Source organism: Lolium perenne, chromosome 5 (assembly GCF_019359855.2).
Source record: "Lolium perenne isolate Kyuss_39 chromosome 5, Kyuss_2.0, whole genome shotgun sequence".
NCBI lineage: Eukaryota > Viridiplantae > Streptophyta > Magnoliopsida > Poales > Poaceae > Lolium > Lolium perenne.
In genome coordinates, this window is record NC_067248.2 from 163,763,366 (window position 1) to 163,783,774 (window position 20,409).

At 41.8% G+C, this 20,409-nt stretch overlaps 1 protein-coding gene across 1 annotated transcript; it reads right to left on the bottom strand.

Moving 5' to 3' along the window:
• Window positions 1-15,256: 15,256 nt before the first annotated feature.
• LOC127304907 (NDR1/HIN1-like protein 6) lies at window positions 15,257-16,253 on the bottom strand. The gene has a single exon (XM_051335459.2). It carries the CDS (start codon window positions 16,068-16,070, stop codon window positions 15,438-15,440), a length of 633 nt encoding a protein of 210 aa, XP_051191419.1. The 5' UTR covers window positions 16,071-16,253; the 3' UTR covers window positions 15,257-15,437.
• Between the last annotated feature and the right edge of the window lie 4,156 nt (window positions 16,254-20,409).

Genomic DNA, 20,409 nt, shown 5'->3' on the forward strand with positions numbered 1-20,409 from the left:
CCCCCGAGGCTGAGGGCTTTACCGGTAGCTATGTGGTTAATCTCTCTCCCATGTACTTCAATACAATGATCTCATGAGCTGCCTTACATGATTGAGATCCATATGATGAGCTTTGTAATCTAGATGTCGTTATGCTATTCAAGTGGATTTTACTTATGTGATCTCCGGAGACTCCTTGTACCACGTGTGTAAAGGTGACAGTGTGTGCACCGTGTGGGTCTCTTAGGCTATATTTCACAGAATACTTGTTCATTGGATTATGATTTGAGTTGGATGTCTCTATGAAATTGTGGTGTGTTAGTACCTCCTATGAATGCTCACAGTGACAGCGTGGGGTGTTTATTAGTACTTGGGAATACATCGTTAAGGTTTGCTTTTGCAGCCCTACACGGTGAATTAGTGTTCGTTATCCGGCCAGAGAGTAATTCAGAATAGCATAGTGAAGTGTTTATTTATATTCAATTATGATTGCAATGTTGAGAGTGTCCACTAGTGAAAGTATGATCCCTAGGCCTTGTTTCCAAGCATTGAAATACCGTTTCCAACAAGTTCTGCTACATATTTGCTTGCTGCCATCTTTATTTCAAATTGCAATTACTACTTACAATCATCCATATTACCTGTATTTCACTATCTCTTCGCCAAACTAGTGCACCTATACATCTGACAAGTGTATTAGGTGTGTTGGGGATACAAGAGACTTCTTGTATCTTAATTGCAGGGTTGCTTGAGAGGGATATCTCTGACCTCTACCTCCCTGAGTTCGATAAACCTTGGGTGATTCACTTAAGGGAAACTTGCTGCTGTTCTACAAACCTCTGCTCTTGGAGGCCCAACACTGTCTACAGGAATAGAAGCGTGCGTAGACATCAAGCTATTTTCTGGCGCCGTTGCCGAGGAGGTAAGGTAAAAGGTATTCACATCCTCCGACTACTAAGCTATTTCCTAGCATTGTTGCCGGTGTGTGAGTGCTCGAAGGTATTTCCTTTAGATCCTGCAATTATATCTTTTTGTTTCTTGTTTTTATTTTCACTAGTTAGGCTTAATGGAAAACAACAACAAAATTAGAGATCTTTATGAACTTTATATTGAATTAGGACATGATGTGTTTGAAGAGAGAATTAAAAAACCTATGGAACTTTATATGCATGCTAATGGCAATATTATTAGTATGAATGCTTTGAACACCATTGTTGCTAATGCTATGGAAAATTCTAAGCTTGGGGAAGCTGGTTTTGAGGAGCATGATATTTTTAGTCCCCCAAGTTTTGAGGAGAAAATTTTCTTTGATGATACTTTGCCTCCCATTTATGATGATTATAATGATAGTGGTATTTTGGTGCCACCTACTATGGAGGATAAAGTTTATTATGATTATACCATGCCTGCAATTTATGATAATTACAATGATGGTTGTGATAGTTTTACTCCCACTACTACTAATAAAATTGATTATGCTTATGTGGAGAGTAATGATACTTTTATGCATGTGAATAAGAATGCTTTATGTGATAGTTATATTGTTGAGTTTGTTCATGATGCCACTGAAAGTTATTATGAGAGAGGGAAACATGGTTACATGCATCTTAATAATATTAAGTTTCCCCTCTTTATGTTGAGAATCTTGAAGTTGCGCTTGTGTTGCCTTTCTATGCTTGTTGCATTATGCTTACATGACTTGTTTATTTATAAGGTTCCTTTTCATAGGAAGTGGGTTAGGCTTAAATGTGTTTTGAATTCGTTTCTTGATGCTCTCTTTTGCTTCAATTCTTATTTCTTGCGAGAGCATCATTAAAATTACTGAGCCTATCTTAATGGCTATAAAGAAAGCACTTCTTGGGAGATAACCCATGTCTTTATTTTGCTACTGTTTTGTTGCGTCTTGGAAGTTGTTACTACTGTAGCAACCTATCCTTATCTTTATTTTATTGCATTGTTGTGCCAAGTAAAGTCTTTGATAGTAGGGTTGATACTAGATTTGGATTACTGCGCAGAAACAGATTTCTTACTGTCACGAAATTGAGCAGCTCCGTCTGTAGGTAACTCAGAAAAATCTGCAAATTTACGTGCGTGATCCTCAGATATGTACGCAACTTTCATTAAATTTGAGCTTTTTCATCTGAGCAAGTTAAGTGCCCCAGAAAAATTCGTCTTTACGGACTGTTCTGTTTTGACAGATTCTGCCTTTTATTTCGCATTGACTGTTTTGCTATGTTTGATGGATTTCTTTGTTCCATTAACTTTCAGTAGCTTTGTGCAATGTCCAGAAGTGTTAAGAATGATTATGTCACCTCTGAATATGTGAATTTTTTATTATGCACTAACCCTCTAATGAGTTTGTTTTGAGTTTGGTGTGGAGGAAGTTTTCAAGGATCAAGAGAGGAGGATGATACAATATGATCAAGAAGAGTGAAAAGTCTAAGCTTGGGATGCCCCCGTGGTTCATCCCTGCATATTTCAAGAAGACTCAAGCATCTAAGCTTGGGGATGCCCAAGGCATCCCCTTCTTCATCGATAACTTATCAGGTCACCTCTAGTGAAACTATATTTTTATTCAGTCACATCTTATGTGCTTTACTTGGAGCGTATGTTTGCTTTTATTTTTGTTTTTGTTTGAATAAATTCGGATCCTAGCATTCTTTTTGTGGGAGAAAGACACGCTCCGCTGTTTCATATGAACACTGGTGTTCTTAGCTTTACTTTTAATGTTCATGGCGAAGGTTGAAACTGCTTCGTTCATTGTTATATGGTTGGAAACAGAAAATGCTTCATGTGGTAATTGGTATATTGTCTTGAATAATTTGATACTTGGCAATTGTTGTGCTCAAATAGATCATGTTTAAGCTCTTGCATCATGTACTTTGCACCTATTAATGAAGAACTACCATAGAGCTTGTTGAAATTGATGGGGTTCGTAGCATAGAAAACAAAAATTTTCCTACCGCAAGACGAATAAATCCAAGATATAATCTATGGAACACCCAAGATCTAATCTACCAAGATCGAAGCAACGAGAAGATCATGTGAGACTAACCCTCGAAGATTTCCAAAGCCTACGAGATTAGATCTCGTTGTTGATGTAGTCGATCATCCTGTGCTGCAATCCGGTAGCACTTCCGTACTCGGTCGTGCGTACGGTGTCGATGAAGCCCGTCCTCTCCCCGTTCCAGCGGGCAGCGGAGGTGTGGTAGATCCCCTCGGAATCCAAGCAGCACAACGGCGTGGTGGTGGAGGTGGAGGAGAAATTCCTGCAGGGCTTCGCCAAGCCTGCGCAGGAAGGAGGAGGGAGAGAGGGGCGGCTAGGGCTTGGGGGGATGATGTGCTGCGCCCCAGCCCTCCCCTCCCTCTTATATAGGCGTGGGGGGGCTGCCTTGGCCCCTCCTCCAAGCCTTTGGGTCGGCCAAAACAAGGGGGGAACTTCCCCCCCAAGTTAAGTCCCTATTTTCAAGGGATTTGATCTTATCCACTTGGTACAGCCACATGGGCCTTGGGGGGCTGGTGTGCATGGCCCATGTGGGCCTATGCGACCCCTCCAGTCCATGTTGGTCGTCCGGGATAGGTGGGCCCCACTATGGTACCCTCCAGAACCTTCTAGAACCTCCGGTACAATACCGAAAAATCCTGAACTTTTCCGGTAACCCTGAAAATGACTTCCCATATATGAATCTTATTCTCCGAACCATTCCGGACCTCCTCGTGATGTCCCGGATCCCATCCGAGACTCCGAACAAACTTCGGTCTCCATCTCATATTCCGAATCTACTTATGCGACATCGAACCTTAAGCGCGTCACCCTACGGTTCGTGAACTATGCAGACATGGTCGAGACTCATCTCCGACCAATAACCAATAGCGGGATCTGGAGATCCATAATGGCTCCCAGATATTCAACGATAACTTAGTGATCGATTGAACCATTTACATACGATACCGATTCCCTTTGTCACGCGATACTTTACTTGTCCGAGGTTCGATCATCGGTATCTCCATACCTTGTTCAACCTCGTTACCGACAAGTACTCTTTACTCGTTACCGTGGTATGTCATCTCTTGTGATCCAATCACATGCTTGCAAGCTAATCAGACGACATTCCACCGAGAGGGCCCAGAGTATATCTATCCGTCATCGGGATGGACAAATCCCACTGTTGATCCATATGCCTCAACTCACACTTTCCGAATACTTAATCCCATCTTTATAACCACCCATTTACGCAATGGCGTTTGATGTAATCAAAGTACCCTTCCGGTGTAAGTGATTTACATGATCTCATGGTCGAAGGACTAGGTAACTATGTATCGAAAGCTTATAGCAAGTTGAACTTAATGACTTGATCTCATGCTACGCTTATTTGGGTGTGTGTCCATTATATCATTCACCTAATGACATAACCTTGTTATTAATAACATCCAATGTTCATGATCACGAAACCATGATCATCCATTAATCAACAAGCTAGTTATACAAGAGGCTTACTAGGGACTCCTTGTTGTTTACATAACACACATGTATCAATGTTTCGGTTAATACAATTATAGCATGGGATGCAAACATTTATCATGAACACTAAGATATAACAATAACTAATTTATTATTGCCTCTTGGGCATATCTCCAACAGTCTCCCACTTGCACTAGAGTCAATAATCTAGTTTACATTTATAAAGATATAACACCTTGGCCTTCTGGTGCTTATCATGTTTTGCTCACGGGAGAGGTTTTAGTCAATGGATCTGACTGTTCAGAAACGTATGTATTGTGCAATTCATTTGCGTCTTAACGCATCACTCATTTTCCAAATGAGTCGGCATATATGCTTAGTCCTCTGGTGGAACCTTAATTCTGCGGTCTGAAAATAAGTCACTAATATTGTCATACACAATATAGCTTCAAAGTTCGGACACTATCGGAACTGCACCAAGTTCTCAAAGAACTCCTCGACTTAACATCCTCAGTCATTGTCAAAACAATGACATACTCTGCTTTCGTTTGTAGAATCCGTCACAATATTTAGAACTAATCTAAATCTAGCATAGACTTCTTCTAGCTCATTCTGCTACCTTTTAAACAACACTTAGCCTATTTGAGATTGAAATTTTACTTTTATATGTGACCAAACTAATATCGGTGCAACACTTTACAGCGATATGTTTGTCATTACCCATATAAAAAAATATATATCCTTGGTTCTTCTAAAGCACTCAGGGATATTCTTACTGTTGTCCAATGATCATTACATGAATCATTCTGGTATATGCGCGTAACACTTTAGAGCACAGGACACCTAACTTTGTACATATTATCCGTGATCTAAAATCACTCATGTGTTTTTACTCATTGAGTGTCAAATACACTCAAGTCTTGTTAAACCTTCACATGGAAAAGAACACCTTCTTAACATTTTTATATTGAACTACTTCAATATTCATTCTATGTACTTCGACTTAAACTTATTATGTGTTTCAATCTATCTTCATAGATCTTGACACTAAATATGTTTCAGTCCATATCCTTTCATTGAAATTAATTCTCAATGAAACCTTTTTTAATCAATTATATAATTACATTATTTATAATCAACGATATGTCATCTACATAAAGTATTATAAATATGTCTCAGCGCTCCCACTTAATTTCTTGCAAATGCAAGCATCTTCATCGTTTCTAATGAAATAAAAAACTCTTTGACTATTTCATTCGGTGAAGATTCCAACTCCGTGATACTCACTTCATCCAATTGAAGTTTGTATACCTATCTAGTATTCCACGGACTAGCAAAAACTCTTGGTTGTATCTAGTATACATCCTTCATACACACTTCTGGCAAGGAATGTATTTATGCCATCCTACTATCATATCTCATAAAAGAAATATGTAGCGATTACTAGAATAATCCACATAGACTTTAAGCATTGCCACAGAAGATCTAATCTTATCGTAGTCAACTCTTTGAACTTTGTCGTAAACAACTTTTCGATAAGTCAAGCTTCTTTAAGGATATTCCATCCAAGTCCATCTATTTTATAGATCCATTTACCTTCAAAAAGTATTCATCTATCTTGGATTTCACGGCGCATAACCATTTTAACGGAGTCAGGGCCCATCATAACTTCTTTGTATGTAGTTGGTTTATCATTGTTCAAAAACAATCCTTTGTCCACAAATCATTTATTTGATCACAAAGTAAACCATACCTACAAGGTTCAATGTGTACTTCGATCTCCATGGCTAAAACACTTTGTAGTCATGGGAGCCATGATCGTCGCGGCCGCTTCTGGAACCAATTCCGATGCTGCGCTACTCTGATCATTACGCTCAGGTTCATAAACCTTATCAAGTTCTATTGTCCTCCCACTCAAATACTTCGCTAGAAAACAATTTCTTGGAAATAAGCAAGTAACATTAACAAACACTTTTGTCTTTTACTTCATAGTGGGAAGAATTCCCAATCCATTCTCTTGGGATAACCAACAAAGACATTCATCCGGTTTTGGTTGTAAACTCATTTACTTATACCAAAATTTTAAGAAAGGACTATTAGGGTTTATACCCATGCCATAACTTGTATGGTGTCATCTCAACGGATCATGATGATGCTCTATTCAGTGTAAAAACGGTAGTCTCTAAAGCATAATCCATAAAAATATAATGGCATCAATATTTTATCTCATCTTTGATCCAACAAGGTTTGGATATGTCTCTCGGATACTTCATCATCACTATGATACTCCAAGAAACGTGAGGTTGTAGAAAGATTTCATAACTCTCTTAGATGTTCGCTAAAACTCGTAATTTAAATATTTCCACTATGATCCAATCATAGATATTTGACTTTTCTATTACGATGATTTCCTCTTCATGCTGAAATTTATTTGAATCTATTCAAATGTCTCAAACTTCTTCCTTATCGAAATATATCCACATATATATACTCAATTCATTGTTAGAAGTTTTCATGAAGTAGAAGAATCTCCCGCACACAACTATGCCCAGTGAACCATATACATCACTATGTATGTTTCCACTAAGTTAGTTGCCCGTTCAACTCTTGCCCTATGAACGGTATTTAAGTCATTTCCTTTTAGAAGAGATTTGCAAGCGCCAAATGATTCAAAAATCATATGACTCCAAAATTTCATTCAAATGGAGTTCCTTCATGCGTTCCTTTCTAACATGACCTAAATGGCGGTTCCACTAATGAGTGGAGTTCAAATCATTTGCCTTATGGCATTTTAGCGTCAGTGTTATGTATGTGTGTTTCACCATTAAGATTTATAATAACTTATCCATCGTACATGGAGCAATGTCATAATTTGAACAACTCATTGTTTTCATTTGACCAGAGCAAAATAACAATTTATTAAGTTCTTTATTATAAACTCTAAGGGCTAGGTAGAATGCCAACGACAAACATAATAACACTTTATTATGTTCCAGACGTGCATTATTACCACATTCCTTATCAGTCACTTAGGCCATCGTATTCTTGTATTGCGTTGTATTGTATGACATCTCATACCAACCAATCTGGTACAAATACCCAAGAATTTTATTATGTGACCAAACAAGGAATACATCCATAACATGTATATCATCTATATACACCTGAGCTAGACTTTCTAGTCTTTTTCTTTCTTTCTGTCAAAATATCTTTGTGGTTTCTCTTTTAGCTTTCCCCATTCTCAGAAAACACTTCACCTTCAATAACTTCTAGGTCCATTGGTCAAATATCAATAACCTTGAGGTTCTTACTTTGAAGTTGATCATCATATGACAAGTGTTCCAGACTTCACTATTAGTAACTTTGTAATATGATGAACAATTTCACTCATAATTTTATCCATCATATCATGACGACTTTCCGAGACCATGTCTGTACATGCTAGGCTCGTAAAGTTTAACCTCAGTATTCGCATGTGCAAATCTGGCTTGCACCCGTTGTATGCACACGTAGAATCTATCACACCCGATCATCACGTGATGCTTCGAAACGACGAGTCTTAGCAACGGTGCATACTAAGGACGATCACTTCATGGATATGCGAATATCGTTAGTGCCCAACTTAGTTGGAGGATTGGGACGCGTGGCGTCTTCAACCTTCGTACATTCCCATAAAACTTATGAGTTTATGTAGTCTCACTAGATTATATTCTATCATCTTGCAATAAGGTCTTAGATATCACATATATCTCATACCTCGCTTATTTTTGAAAACAAAATTTTCAGCTCCTTACTTTTCAAACGGATTTGAACTTCAAGTTTCATGGAGACAAGATGATTTTGTACTAATTGAAACCATTGCTCTTTGAATCATCAATGTGAGGTTTACTAAAAGTTTGCATTAGGACTTAATCATATCTTGATTCTTTAACAATACGGTACCAGTCCGTAAAGTTACTTGTCAGACTTAACAAACATTTCTATCTCAATTACAAGACTAGCGCATGGTAGAAAACGGATGCCAATTCTACAAACTTTAATTCAAAATACTATTCAGACTATGTTCATGATAATTAGTTCATGTTTTAATCTAATTACTAATGAACTCCCACTTAATACAACATCCCTCATGGTTGTTAAGTGGTACACGATCCAAATCCACTACACCAAAACCGATCATCACGTGAGATGATGTAGCTTCAATGGTGAACATCAACATGTTGATCATATCATCCATATGACTCGTGTTCAACCTTTCGGTTTCTTGTGTCCCGAGGCCATGTCTGTACATGCTAGGCTCGCCAAGCAAACCCAAGTATTTCCGCGTGTGCAACATGTCTTACACCCGTTGTATGTGAACGTAGAATCTATCACATCCGATCATCACGAGATGTTTCGAGACGACGAACTGTAGCAACGGTGCATACGAGGGGAGAACACTTTATTATCTTGATATTAATGTGAGGGATCATCTTATAATGCTACCGTCGCGATCTAAGCAAGATAAGATGCATAAAGGATTAACATCACATGCAATTCATAATATGTGATATGATATGGCATTTCTTCTTGTGCTTTTGATCTCCATCTCCAAAGCACATGAGCATGATCTCCATCATCACCAGCATTGCACCAAGGTCCATGGCACCGCTTCATGGTTGTCCATCACTTATAGCTACTATAACAACTACTTGAAATAAAGCTATTACATGATGAATAGACACGCAGGTCTTAACAAATTTAAAGACAACCATTAGGCTCCTGCCGGTTGCCATAATACAATAATGAACATCTCATACATCAAATATAATCATCATCACATCATGGCCATATCACATCACCAAACCCTGCAAAAACAAGTTAGACGCCTCTAATTTGGTTTGCATATTTTACGTGGTTTAGGGTTTTCGAGTAAGATCCAATCTACCTACGAACATGAACCACAACGGTGATACTAGTGTTGTCAATAGAAAGAGTAAATTGGATCTTCACTATGGTGGGAGAGACAGACACCCGCAAAGCCACTTATGCAATACAAGTTGCATGTCAAGCGTGGAGCAAGTCTCATGAGACGCGGTCATGTAAAGTTAGCCCGGGCCGCTTCATCCCACCATCCCGCAAGATGCAAAATACACAAACTAAAGCAACAAAAGCATCAACGCCCACAAAACCATTGTGTTCTACTCGTGCAACAGATCTATGCATAGACATGGCTCTGATACCACTGATGGGGTTCGTAGCATAGAAAACAAAAATTTTCCTACCGCAAGACGAATAAATCCAAGATATAATCTATGGAACACCCAAGATCTAATCTACCAAGATCGAAGCAACGAGAAGATCATGTGAGACTAACCCTCGAAGATTTCCAAAGCCTACGAGATTAGATCTCGTTGTTGATGTAGTCGATCATCCTGTGCTGCAATCCGGTAGCACTTCCGTACTCGGTCGTGCGTACGGTGTCGATGAAGCCCGTCCTCTCCCCGTTCCAGCGGGCAGCGGAGGTGTGGTAGATCCCCTCGGAATCCAAGCAGCACAACGGCGTGGTGGTGGAGGTGGAGGAGAAATTCCTGCAGGGCTTCGCCAAGCCTGCGCAGGAAGGAGGAGGGAGAGAGGGGCGGCTAGGGCTTGGGGGGATGATGTGCTGCGCCCCAGCCCTCCCCTCCCTCTTATATAGGCGTGGGGGGGCTGCCTTGGCCCCTCCTCCAAGCCTTTGGGTCGGCCAAAACAAGGGGGGGAACTTCCCCCCCAAGTTAAGTCCCTATTTTCAAGGGATTTGATCTTATCCACTTGGTACAGCCACATGGGCCTTGGGGGGCTGGTGTGCATGGCCCATGTGGGCCTATGCGACCCCTCCGGTCCATGTTGGTCGTCCGGGATAGGTGGGCCCCACTATGGTACCCTCCAGAACCTTCTAGAACCTCCGGTACAATACCGAAAAATCCTGAACTTTTCCGGTAACCCTGAAAATGACTTCCCATATATGAATCTTATTCTCCGAACCATTCCGGACCTCCTCGTGATGTCCCGGATCCCATCCGAGACTCCGAACAAACTTCGGTCTCCATCTCATATTCCGAATCTACTTATGCGACATCGAACCTTAAGCGCGTCACCCTACGGTTCGTGAACTATGCAGACATGGTCGAGACTCATCTCCGACCAATAACCAATAACGGGATCTGGAGATCCATAATGGCTCCCAGATATTCAACGATAACTTAGTGATCGATTGAACCATTTACATACGATACCGATTCCCTTTGTCACACGATACTTTACTTGTCCGAGGTTCGATCATCGGTATCTCCATACCTTGTTCAACCTCGTTACCGACAAGTACTCTTTACTCGTTACCGTGGTATGTCATCTCTTGTGATCCAATCACATGCTTGCAAGCTAATCAGACGACATTCCACCGAGAGGGCCCAGAGTATATCTATCCGTCATCGGGATGGACAAATCCCACTGTTGATCCATATGCCTCAACTCACACTTTCCGAATACTTAATCCCATCTTTATAACCACCCATTTACGCAATGGCGTTTGATGTAATCAAAGTACCCTTCCGGTGTAAGTGATTTACATGATCTCATGGTCGAAGGACTAGGTAACTATGTATCGAAAGCTTATAGCAAGTTGAACTTAATGACTTGATCTCATGCTACGCTTATTTGGGTGTGTGTCCATTATATCATTCACCTAATGACATAACCTTGTTATTAATAACATCCAATGTTCATGATCACGAAACCATGATCATCCATTAATCAACAAGCTAGTTATACAAGAGGCTTACTAGGGACTCCTTGTTGTTTACATAACACACATGTATCAATGTTTCGGTTAATACAATTATAGCATGGGATGCAAACATTTATCATGAACACTAAGATATAACAATAACTAATTTATTATTGCCTCTTGGGCATATCTCCAACAGAAATTTGGTTTGCATGATTGGTCTCTCTAGAGTCTAGATATTTTCTGGTGAAGTGTTTGAACAACAAGGAAGACAGTGTAGAGTCTTATAATGCTTGCAATATGTTCTTATGTAAGTTTTTGTCAGTAGGTTCATACTTGTGTTTGCTTCAAACAACCTTGCTAGCCAAAGCCTTGTACTGAGAGGGAATTCTTCTCGTGCATCCAAAACCTTGAGTCAAAAACTATGCCATTTGTGTCCACCATACCTACCTACTATGTGGTATTTCTCTGCCATTCTAAAGTAAATTACTTGAGTGCTACCTTTAAAATTTCATTCCTTGTCTTTGCAATACATAGCTCATGGGAAAATAACCTTAAAAACTATTGTGGTATTGAATATGTTGCTATGTATCTTATTTCTTATAAGTTGCTTGTTGAGCGGTAACCATGTTTCTGGGGACGCCATCAACTATTACACCTTTGTTGAATATCATGTGAGTTGCTATGCATGTTCGTCTTGTCTGAAGTAAGGGCGATTTATCATGATCAAATGGTTTGAGTATGCATATTGTTAGAGAAGAACATTGGGCCGCTAACTAAAGCCATGAATCATGGTGGAAGTTTTAGTTTGGACACTAACCCTCAATCTCTTATGAGAATATTATCTGTTGTTGAATGCTTATTCATTAAAGAGGAGTCCATTATCTATTTTCTATGTTGTCCCGGTATGGATGTCCTTGGTTGAGATTTATCAAAAACGAGAAATCAAATGCGATCTATCTCCTTGGACCTTTGTACAGGCGGCATAGAGGTACCCCTTTGTGACACTTGGTTGAAACATATGTAATGCAATGATAATCCATGGAAATCCGAGCTAATTAGGACAAGGTGCGGGCACTATTGGTATTCGATGCATGAGGCTTGCAACTTATAGGATGTCTTATACATAACACATATGAATTATTACTACCGTTGACAAAATTGTTTCTATGTTTTTAAAATAAAAGCTCTAGCACAAAAATAGTAATTCATGCTTCCCTCTGCAAAGGGGCCATTCTTTTACTTTATGTTGAGTCAGTTTACCTACTTCTTTCTATCTTAGAAGCAAACACTTCTGTCAACTGTGTGTATTGATTCCTACATGGTTGCTTATTTGCACTCATCATATTACTTTGTGTTGACAATTATCCATGTGATATACATGTTGAAGTTGAAAGTAACTGCTGAAACTTATATCTTCCTTTGTGTTGCTTCAAAACTTTTTACTTTGAATTTATTGCTTTATGAGTTAACCCTTATGCAAGACTTTTTGATGCTTGTCTTGAAAGTACTATTCATGAAAATTCTTTGCTATATGATTCAGTTGTTTAGTCATTATCTTTACCATTGCTTTGAATCACTTCATTCATCTCATATGCTTTACAATAGTATTGACCAAGATCATTTTGGTAGCATGTCACTTAAGAAATTATCCTTGTTATCGTTTACCTACTCGAGGGCGAGTAGGAACCAAGCTTGGGGATACTTGATACGTCTCCAACGTATCTATAATTTCTTATGTTCCATGCTAGTTTTATGACAATACCTACATGTTTTGCTCACACTTTATAATGATTTTATGCATTTTCCGGAACTAACCTATTAACAAGATGCCGAAGTGCCAGTTCCTGTTTTCTGCTGTTTTTGGTTTCAGAAATCTTACACAGGAAATATTCTCGGAATTGGACGAAATTAATGCCCACGATCTTATATTTCACGGAAGGTTCCAGAACACCGAAGAGGGGCCAGAGGGGGGCCAAGGGGGACCCACACCATAGGGGGGCGCGGGTCCCACCCTGGCCGCGCCGCCATGTGGTGAGGGAGCCCTGTTGCCCCTCCGAGGCTGCCCTTCCGCCTATAAAGTCTTCCCGATGCGAAAACCCTAAAAAGATAAGCCACGAGACGAGAAAAGTTACGCAGCCGCCGCCATCGCGAAGCCAAGTTCGGGGGACAGAAGTCTCTGTTCCGGCGCGCCGCCGGGACGGGGAATTGCCCCGGAAGCCATCTCCATCGACACCACCGCCATCTTCATCGCCGCTGCTGTCTCCCATGATGAGGAGGGAGTAGTTCTCCCCCGAGGCTGAGGGCTTTACCGGTAGCTATGTGGTTAATCTCTCTCCCATGTACTTCAATACAATGATCTCATGAGCTGCCTTACATGATTGAGATCCATATGATGAGATTTGTAATCTAGATGTCGTTATGCTATTCAAGTGGATTTTACTTATGTGATCTCCGGAGACTCCTTGTCCCACGTGTGTAAAGGTGACAGTGTGTGCACCGTGTGGGTCTCTTAGGCTATATTTCACAGAATACTTGTTCATTGGGTTATGATTTGAGTTGGATGTCTCTATGAAATTGTGGTGTGTTAGTACCTCCTATGAATGCTCACAGTGACAGCGTGGGGTGTTTATTAGTACTTGGGAATACATCTTTAAGGTTTGCTTTTGCAGCCCTACACAGTGAATTAGTGTTCGCTATCCGGCCAGAGAGTAATTCAGAATAGCATAGTGAAGTGCTTATTTATATTCAATTATGATTGGAATGTTGAGAGTGTCTACTAGTGAAAGTATGATCCCTAGGCCTTGTTTCCAAGCATTGAAATACCGTTTCCAACAAGTTCTGCTACATGTTTGCTTGCTGCCATCTTTATTTCAGATTGCAATTACTATTTACAATCATCCATATTACCTGTATTTCACTATCTCTTCGCCGAACTAGTGCACCTATACATCTGACAAGTGTATTAGGTGTGTTGGGGATACAAGAGACTTCTTGTATCTTAATTGCAGGGTTGCTTGAGAGGGATATCTCTGACCTCTACCTCCCTGAGTTCGATAAACCTTGGGTGATTCACTTAAGGGAAACTTGCTGCTGTTCTACAAACCTCTGCTCTTGGAGGCCCAACACTGTCTACAGGAATATAAGCATGCGTAGACATCATGCACCCAGGCCTGATCGATCCATCGCTGGATCATTAAGCCTATGGATCAGGGACAGACAATGGAATGCCACAATTAGAAATCGATGACCCTCAGTCTGCGCAAAAGAGATTGCTCGCCTGATGGCTAGCGCTTCCGCCAACTCTGGTGTCGTGAACTCTAGGAGATGTTCGCTGAAGCCTGCCAAACATTGTCCTTGATGGTCCAGGATCTTAGCACCAATACCCATACGTCGAGATGATGCAAAAATAGCTGCGTCTACATTCATCAAGATAGCGCCGGCCGGCGGCGGAGTCCATTTTAGAGGTGATGATATTGACTCACACGGGGAAGCCCGAGGCTTCTTGAAGCAATGCAGAGCCACCATATCAACATATTCCTTGATCTTCTCGACAATTCTTCGAGGGTGTATAATCTCCTCATTATTCCTTGCATCATTCCTAGCCTTCCATAAATGCCAGAAGGTCAAAGTAATAGTTGTTGTCTGAACACCTGAACATCTCTCAAGCACATCAAACAACCATTGGCGAGGTGATAGGAAGAAACGACGTTGGAGATGAATGCCATAACAATCTTTAATAGCCTCCCAAACCTCCTCAGCATAGCTACAGAAAAGAAAGGTATGTTCTACACGTTCCACCCGGTTGCAAAAAATGCAGGTGTCAAGGTGCTGGTATATGTCTCCGACAAAGTTGAAATCCAGTTGGAAGACAATCATGAGAAATTCTCCATAAAATAATTTTCATCTTCTCTGGCACATTGATTGCCCATATTCTTTCCCATCCCTTCTCTTCTTCACATTGCCGAGAGCTAGAACCCTTGCGGGGATTACTTCTTGCACAATGAAACTGCTACTTACGTGCTAAGTTATAATGGGATAAACATTGTCACAAAATCACAACTAGAGAGTAAAAGGTAGAATTTGCTTTCAATTAAATGAAATTAATATGTTTCGCAACCCATTTGACTACATTGTTAATTAGAGATTACAACACAATGTATGTGTATTCATTCCTCCCAGCTCCACAGGACAATCAACCAGTGAATACATCAAAGAGCACGGTGATTATACACACCACCACACGATCGATCAGACCAACTCTACGTTGCCCTGGTAAGTGGCCGACTTGATGGTAGGCTTCTTCTTGGGCGAGAGGCTGTCGACGACGAGAGCGGCGTGCACGTTCACCTTGATCCGCGGCAAATCGAAGACCCCGAACTGCAGCTGCACCGGCACGCTGACGTAAATGTCGAGCGGCACGTTGCCTTCCTTCTCGCTCTCCTCGAGCGCCTCCTGTAGGCCGGACCCGAACCCGTGCCGCCCCTCCATGGCGATCTCCATGACGGTGATGTTCTTGGGGCCCTGTACGAGGGTTGGGATCTTGCCCGAGCACAGCGGCGTCCCGCGGTAGGAGACGACGGTGCGGGAGCCATCGTCAAACTTGATGCTGATCTTTTCGTTGGGATTCTCGGCGCGCACGCTGGCGACGAGCTTGGTGTAGAGCGTGAGGTCGGAGGAGCTGAACTCGAACTGCGAGATGGCCATGTTGCTCATGGAGTAGGACGGCGGCTTGGGGTTGTATGCGTAGTAGAGGTAGGCTACGCCGGCGAACAACGACAAGAGGATGAGGAAGAAGAAGCAGCAGCACCCGAGCAGGCAGCAGCAGCAGCCGCCGCCTTTGTCCTCGTCCTCCGGGTAGCGGGGGACGCTGCGCTTCCCCATGGCGTGATTATTAGTAAGCTACTAGGCACGCACGCGTAGTTATCTAGCTAGGGATCGATATCGACGACGTCCCTCTCCGGCCAGCCGCCGCGCGAGCTTCGAGCGAGAGGCCGGCGTCGTATGTCGACAGGGAGGCGAGGTGGGGAGGGGTTGGGTAGGCCGTGCATGGAGGCCGTTGGTTATATGGGCGCTCGTGCGGTTTGGTAAGAGAGGCTGCGAGCAAATAACGGGAATTTAAATATGGAGTGGCCGACGTGACCAAAGAATTGACAGACGGAATTCGTTTGCTAATTATGCCCAAAGTCAAGATTGGTAACTAATTTTTAGTTCACGGAAACTTAGCTTGCTAGTGTTTCACATGTCACATAATTCTTGACTTTGTCCACATCTATACCTAATAATAAAGGAGCTAAGATTTCTGCCAAAATTTTCGTTCAATAATTATTTAGACCGTTTTACCCTCCCACCAAATCGCATATAACACCCTGTGCCATTGTACCGGTTCAATCATTTATTTTTGTTTCGCTTAAAACGTTCTGTACGGCGAGTTGAGCCACGCCGAGTACAGGCCCGTGGCTTTCCATTCTAGACCCAGGTCGAGTTCTTCCACAAGCGTTTCTTCCAGATAGAGTTCTTTCCAAACTCAAATCCTGGTGTATTTTCGTTTGATTTCTTGCCCCCTCCTCACGAAAATTCGTCCTTATATACATCATCTCCTCCGCTGGCGATTCCTATACGAATCTTGCCAGATTGCTTGGTTTCTTCACCTATGCGTTTCGCTCAGATCCCGATCCAGAAAAATAGCGGAATCAGGGCGAGGCGAATAGGGTGGCACTGCGAGGCGTCGCTGGTGTGGTGTGCATACAAAAAGCCCCCGACTCCCATCCAAAACCAACCGTTCCTGATTGGCGCCGCTGATTTGTACTGGACGAAGCCGCGATTCTGAGCATCCCCGATTCACGTCGCTGATTCCGTAGGGATTCCGAGCGCTTGTCCCCGCGAGGAGCTCAGGCAGAAATTATCGTCACGATCCTGGAGTGACGACCCGGGATCCGGGGAAGGCCTCGCAGCTCGATGGCGCAAATGCCAGCAAAAATCCGGCGCGGGTTGAGCGTTATCCTGCCACATGAGGGCTCACAGCAGAGCTTCTAGAGGGGGATTGATGGCCTTGGCTGCAGTGCTTGCAGGTAGCGGACGAGTATCGGCTCCCATGCATGGTGAGAGAGAGATCCGCTAAGTTGCAGAATATCTGCTCGCGCACGACCATCTGCTCCCCTCGATCCTGAGAAGAAGCTCCGCTAGGATGCAGAACATCTGCTCGCGCACGACCATCTGCTCCCCTCGATGCTGAGAGGAAGTTCCGCTAGGATACAGAACATCTTCAGGCTGGCACCCTCTATGCTCTCAACGTCATGTCCTTGGTGTATTCCTGACCGAAGGAAGATCATCTTCTTCAGGTTGCTCCCCTCTGTGCTGTCATCCTTGTGCCCTTGGTTGATTCCTGAGCGAGGAGCTCCATGGCACTCAGACACTTACTGCCAGGTTCCCTGTGATGGAACATAATAATAATAATAGAACTTCTGTGTGTGTGGTCAATGCTCGACCACTTCTGCTACGAGGGTGCACAACGGTGCGCTGCCAGTGGCGAGAGTAATTGTGTGTTTGTCTGTGTTGGATATAAGGTGTGACCTCTATTCTTAGGTCTAGGGGCTCGGCACAGATGATGTACCGTGAGTTGTGTGTGATAAACACATTTCCTCATAAATACAAGCAACAAATCGAGGGACATGCTGGCGTTGGATTGCCGAATTGGGGATCTAAAATCATTCCTCATCCGAGCCATAGTTTTGCATTTTCCCCTCTTTGTTTTCGCAAAATCAATAAAAAGCCTCTAGCTATTTCACTTAAAATGAAAAGGTTTTAGCACTAACCTTCCCAATATTTACAACAAATATGCCACTATGGTGATTTATTCCTAGGCACAAAGTATTGGAACAACTATCCTCAACCCCACATAAAAATAACTATTACAACAAAAATGCTGCAACATTCAAGAAAAGTAATGTTACAAAAAAGTGCTTGAATGACATGTTTGCTGCAAATTGATTGGCAACAAAAATCACCAACCATTTCAATAAAAACCGCAAAGTATTACAACAAAAACCATGTGTTTACATCAATGAAAAGCAACATTTTTCGGCAAATTTATTTGCAACAAAAAATCTTCAACAAAATCACAAACAAACTATGAAAATAAAAAAACATGTTTTGCAACATTATAAAGAACAGGTAAACATCATCGAAAAAATCAAGGAAACACACATATTATTGGGAATGACCATAAATCTTGCAACATCTCTTGTGTTCTTTCCAACAAAACCTATATGTATTGTTACATTTTGAAATCACTAATGCAACATCAAAAATCCGAGGAAGCACAACTATGTGGCAAATGCCCATGTAATGTTGCAACATCTCACTTGTGCTTTCACAACAAAATGTGTACACGTTTCTTACAATTTTTGAACACATAGGCAACATCCAAAAATCAGAGGAGAAACACGCCTGGAAAAAAATCTTAATAATATGGGAACCATCAAATAAAATATTAGAAGTAAAACGGAAATAGTGAATAGGTCCATCAAACTGGGCTATGTAGGCACAACAGGAAAAAACCAAGGTTAGAGCCTAACAGACTTCAAAACATAACCGGGTCCATGAAATTGGGACGCAAACGTGCTTGCTTGGGATGACCGATCGCTCATCTGCTACCAGTCACATGATTTTAAGCCTTTTACAGAAAGAAAACATGTACAATAACCCATACACACATCATTGATATGCACATATATTCATAGATATACTAGCAGTCTAACACGACTCCTCTAGTTTATTACTGATGTTGCATAACTTTGAGATTGGAGAAGTCACCACACACTATTGTGGGTATAATTTATGGGTATATCAACGATATGGCCTAGATCCGGCAAGCCCGGGTGGCCCACAGACGGTGATGCTGACATATGGCCCATCGGGCGACCCAGTTGTTGTAGATCAAGATGGATGAAGTCCAACCCAGAAACAGGAGCCGGATCTTAACCGACCTATGAAGATAGCCGGATCCGTGAAGGCCCATGAAGTATCCGGATCCAATACGGCGCATAAGGAAAGGTGGATCCTTGACGTGCACGGCAATGTAATATTCCGTAGTTAGGCATCTTGTATTCCGGATAGGACTCTCCGTGTAAACCCTAGATCCGGGCTCCTTTATAAGCCGGATCCCGGGAGCCCTAGAGGCACAACCACAACTCATTGTAACAACGCGAAAGCACCCAGATAATTCCAGACAAGCAGCAGTAGGCCCTGTCATCGCGCAGGTGTTCCGAAGCTGGGTAACTTGCGTACGATCGTCCCGAGGACTCTCCGCCCAATGGCCCCTACTTCTTCTTCCCTCCATGAGGATCCCTCCTCTGGAGTACCGTCGAATAGGCAACGACACACACTATTGACGCCTTTTGAAAAAGTTCCACTTTACTAAGACATCAATCATGTGGTTTCATCCTTGGTTGACCAAAAGTGCAATAAACGGTAGCTAACCAATTGTTGATTCTCGATTAACTGCGTCCCTTTTAAGCTCACGCGTACGAGCTTGAATACAGTGATCTGAACCTATCAGCTTAATATGCACTTTGAAGTTGCTCTTATGTCGAGAACAACATACATGCTGGGTCAATGAGCGGGGTCATAGTTGCAACAACAACATGTTGCAGGAATAAGGTCTCTCGAGTAGAAAGAGTGAATATAAGTTTATCAAATTTTAAGTACATTAAAACTACTAAAGCTAAAGGAGGAAGCAAAGCTGGAGGACCCAACACAAAGGAGGAACAAAGTAAAACATGCAAGGAAGTAAAGAGCTAGATGCGAAAACAATGGATGTATCTAGAAGTTTAAGTCGTTAGCGTGACTTTACATCTTTGTACGATAGGATTAATTTGGTTGCGTATCTCCAAAGTCACTTTGACTACGCCTTCTTCTCCTTGAGGTAACTTAACAACGAAATCACCCAATAACTCAAGGTGGATCTTGACGCAATTTTCAAATCTTCACAAACTTCTTGATTTGGAACCATGGTGGAGGCCCTCAAATGACGCATGGCAAATATCCTAGAGCAAAAGATCAAGATCTTTAGGGCTCCTTTGATTCATATGATTTATATATGAATTGTATAGGATTTGACTTATATGGGAAAAAATTCTACACATGTTGTTTGATTCATAGGAACATATTCTATAGTAATCTTGAAGTGTAAATCCTACTATAGGAAAAAAAACATGAAGTC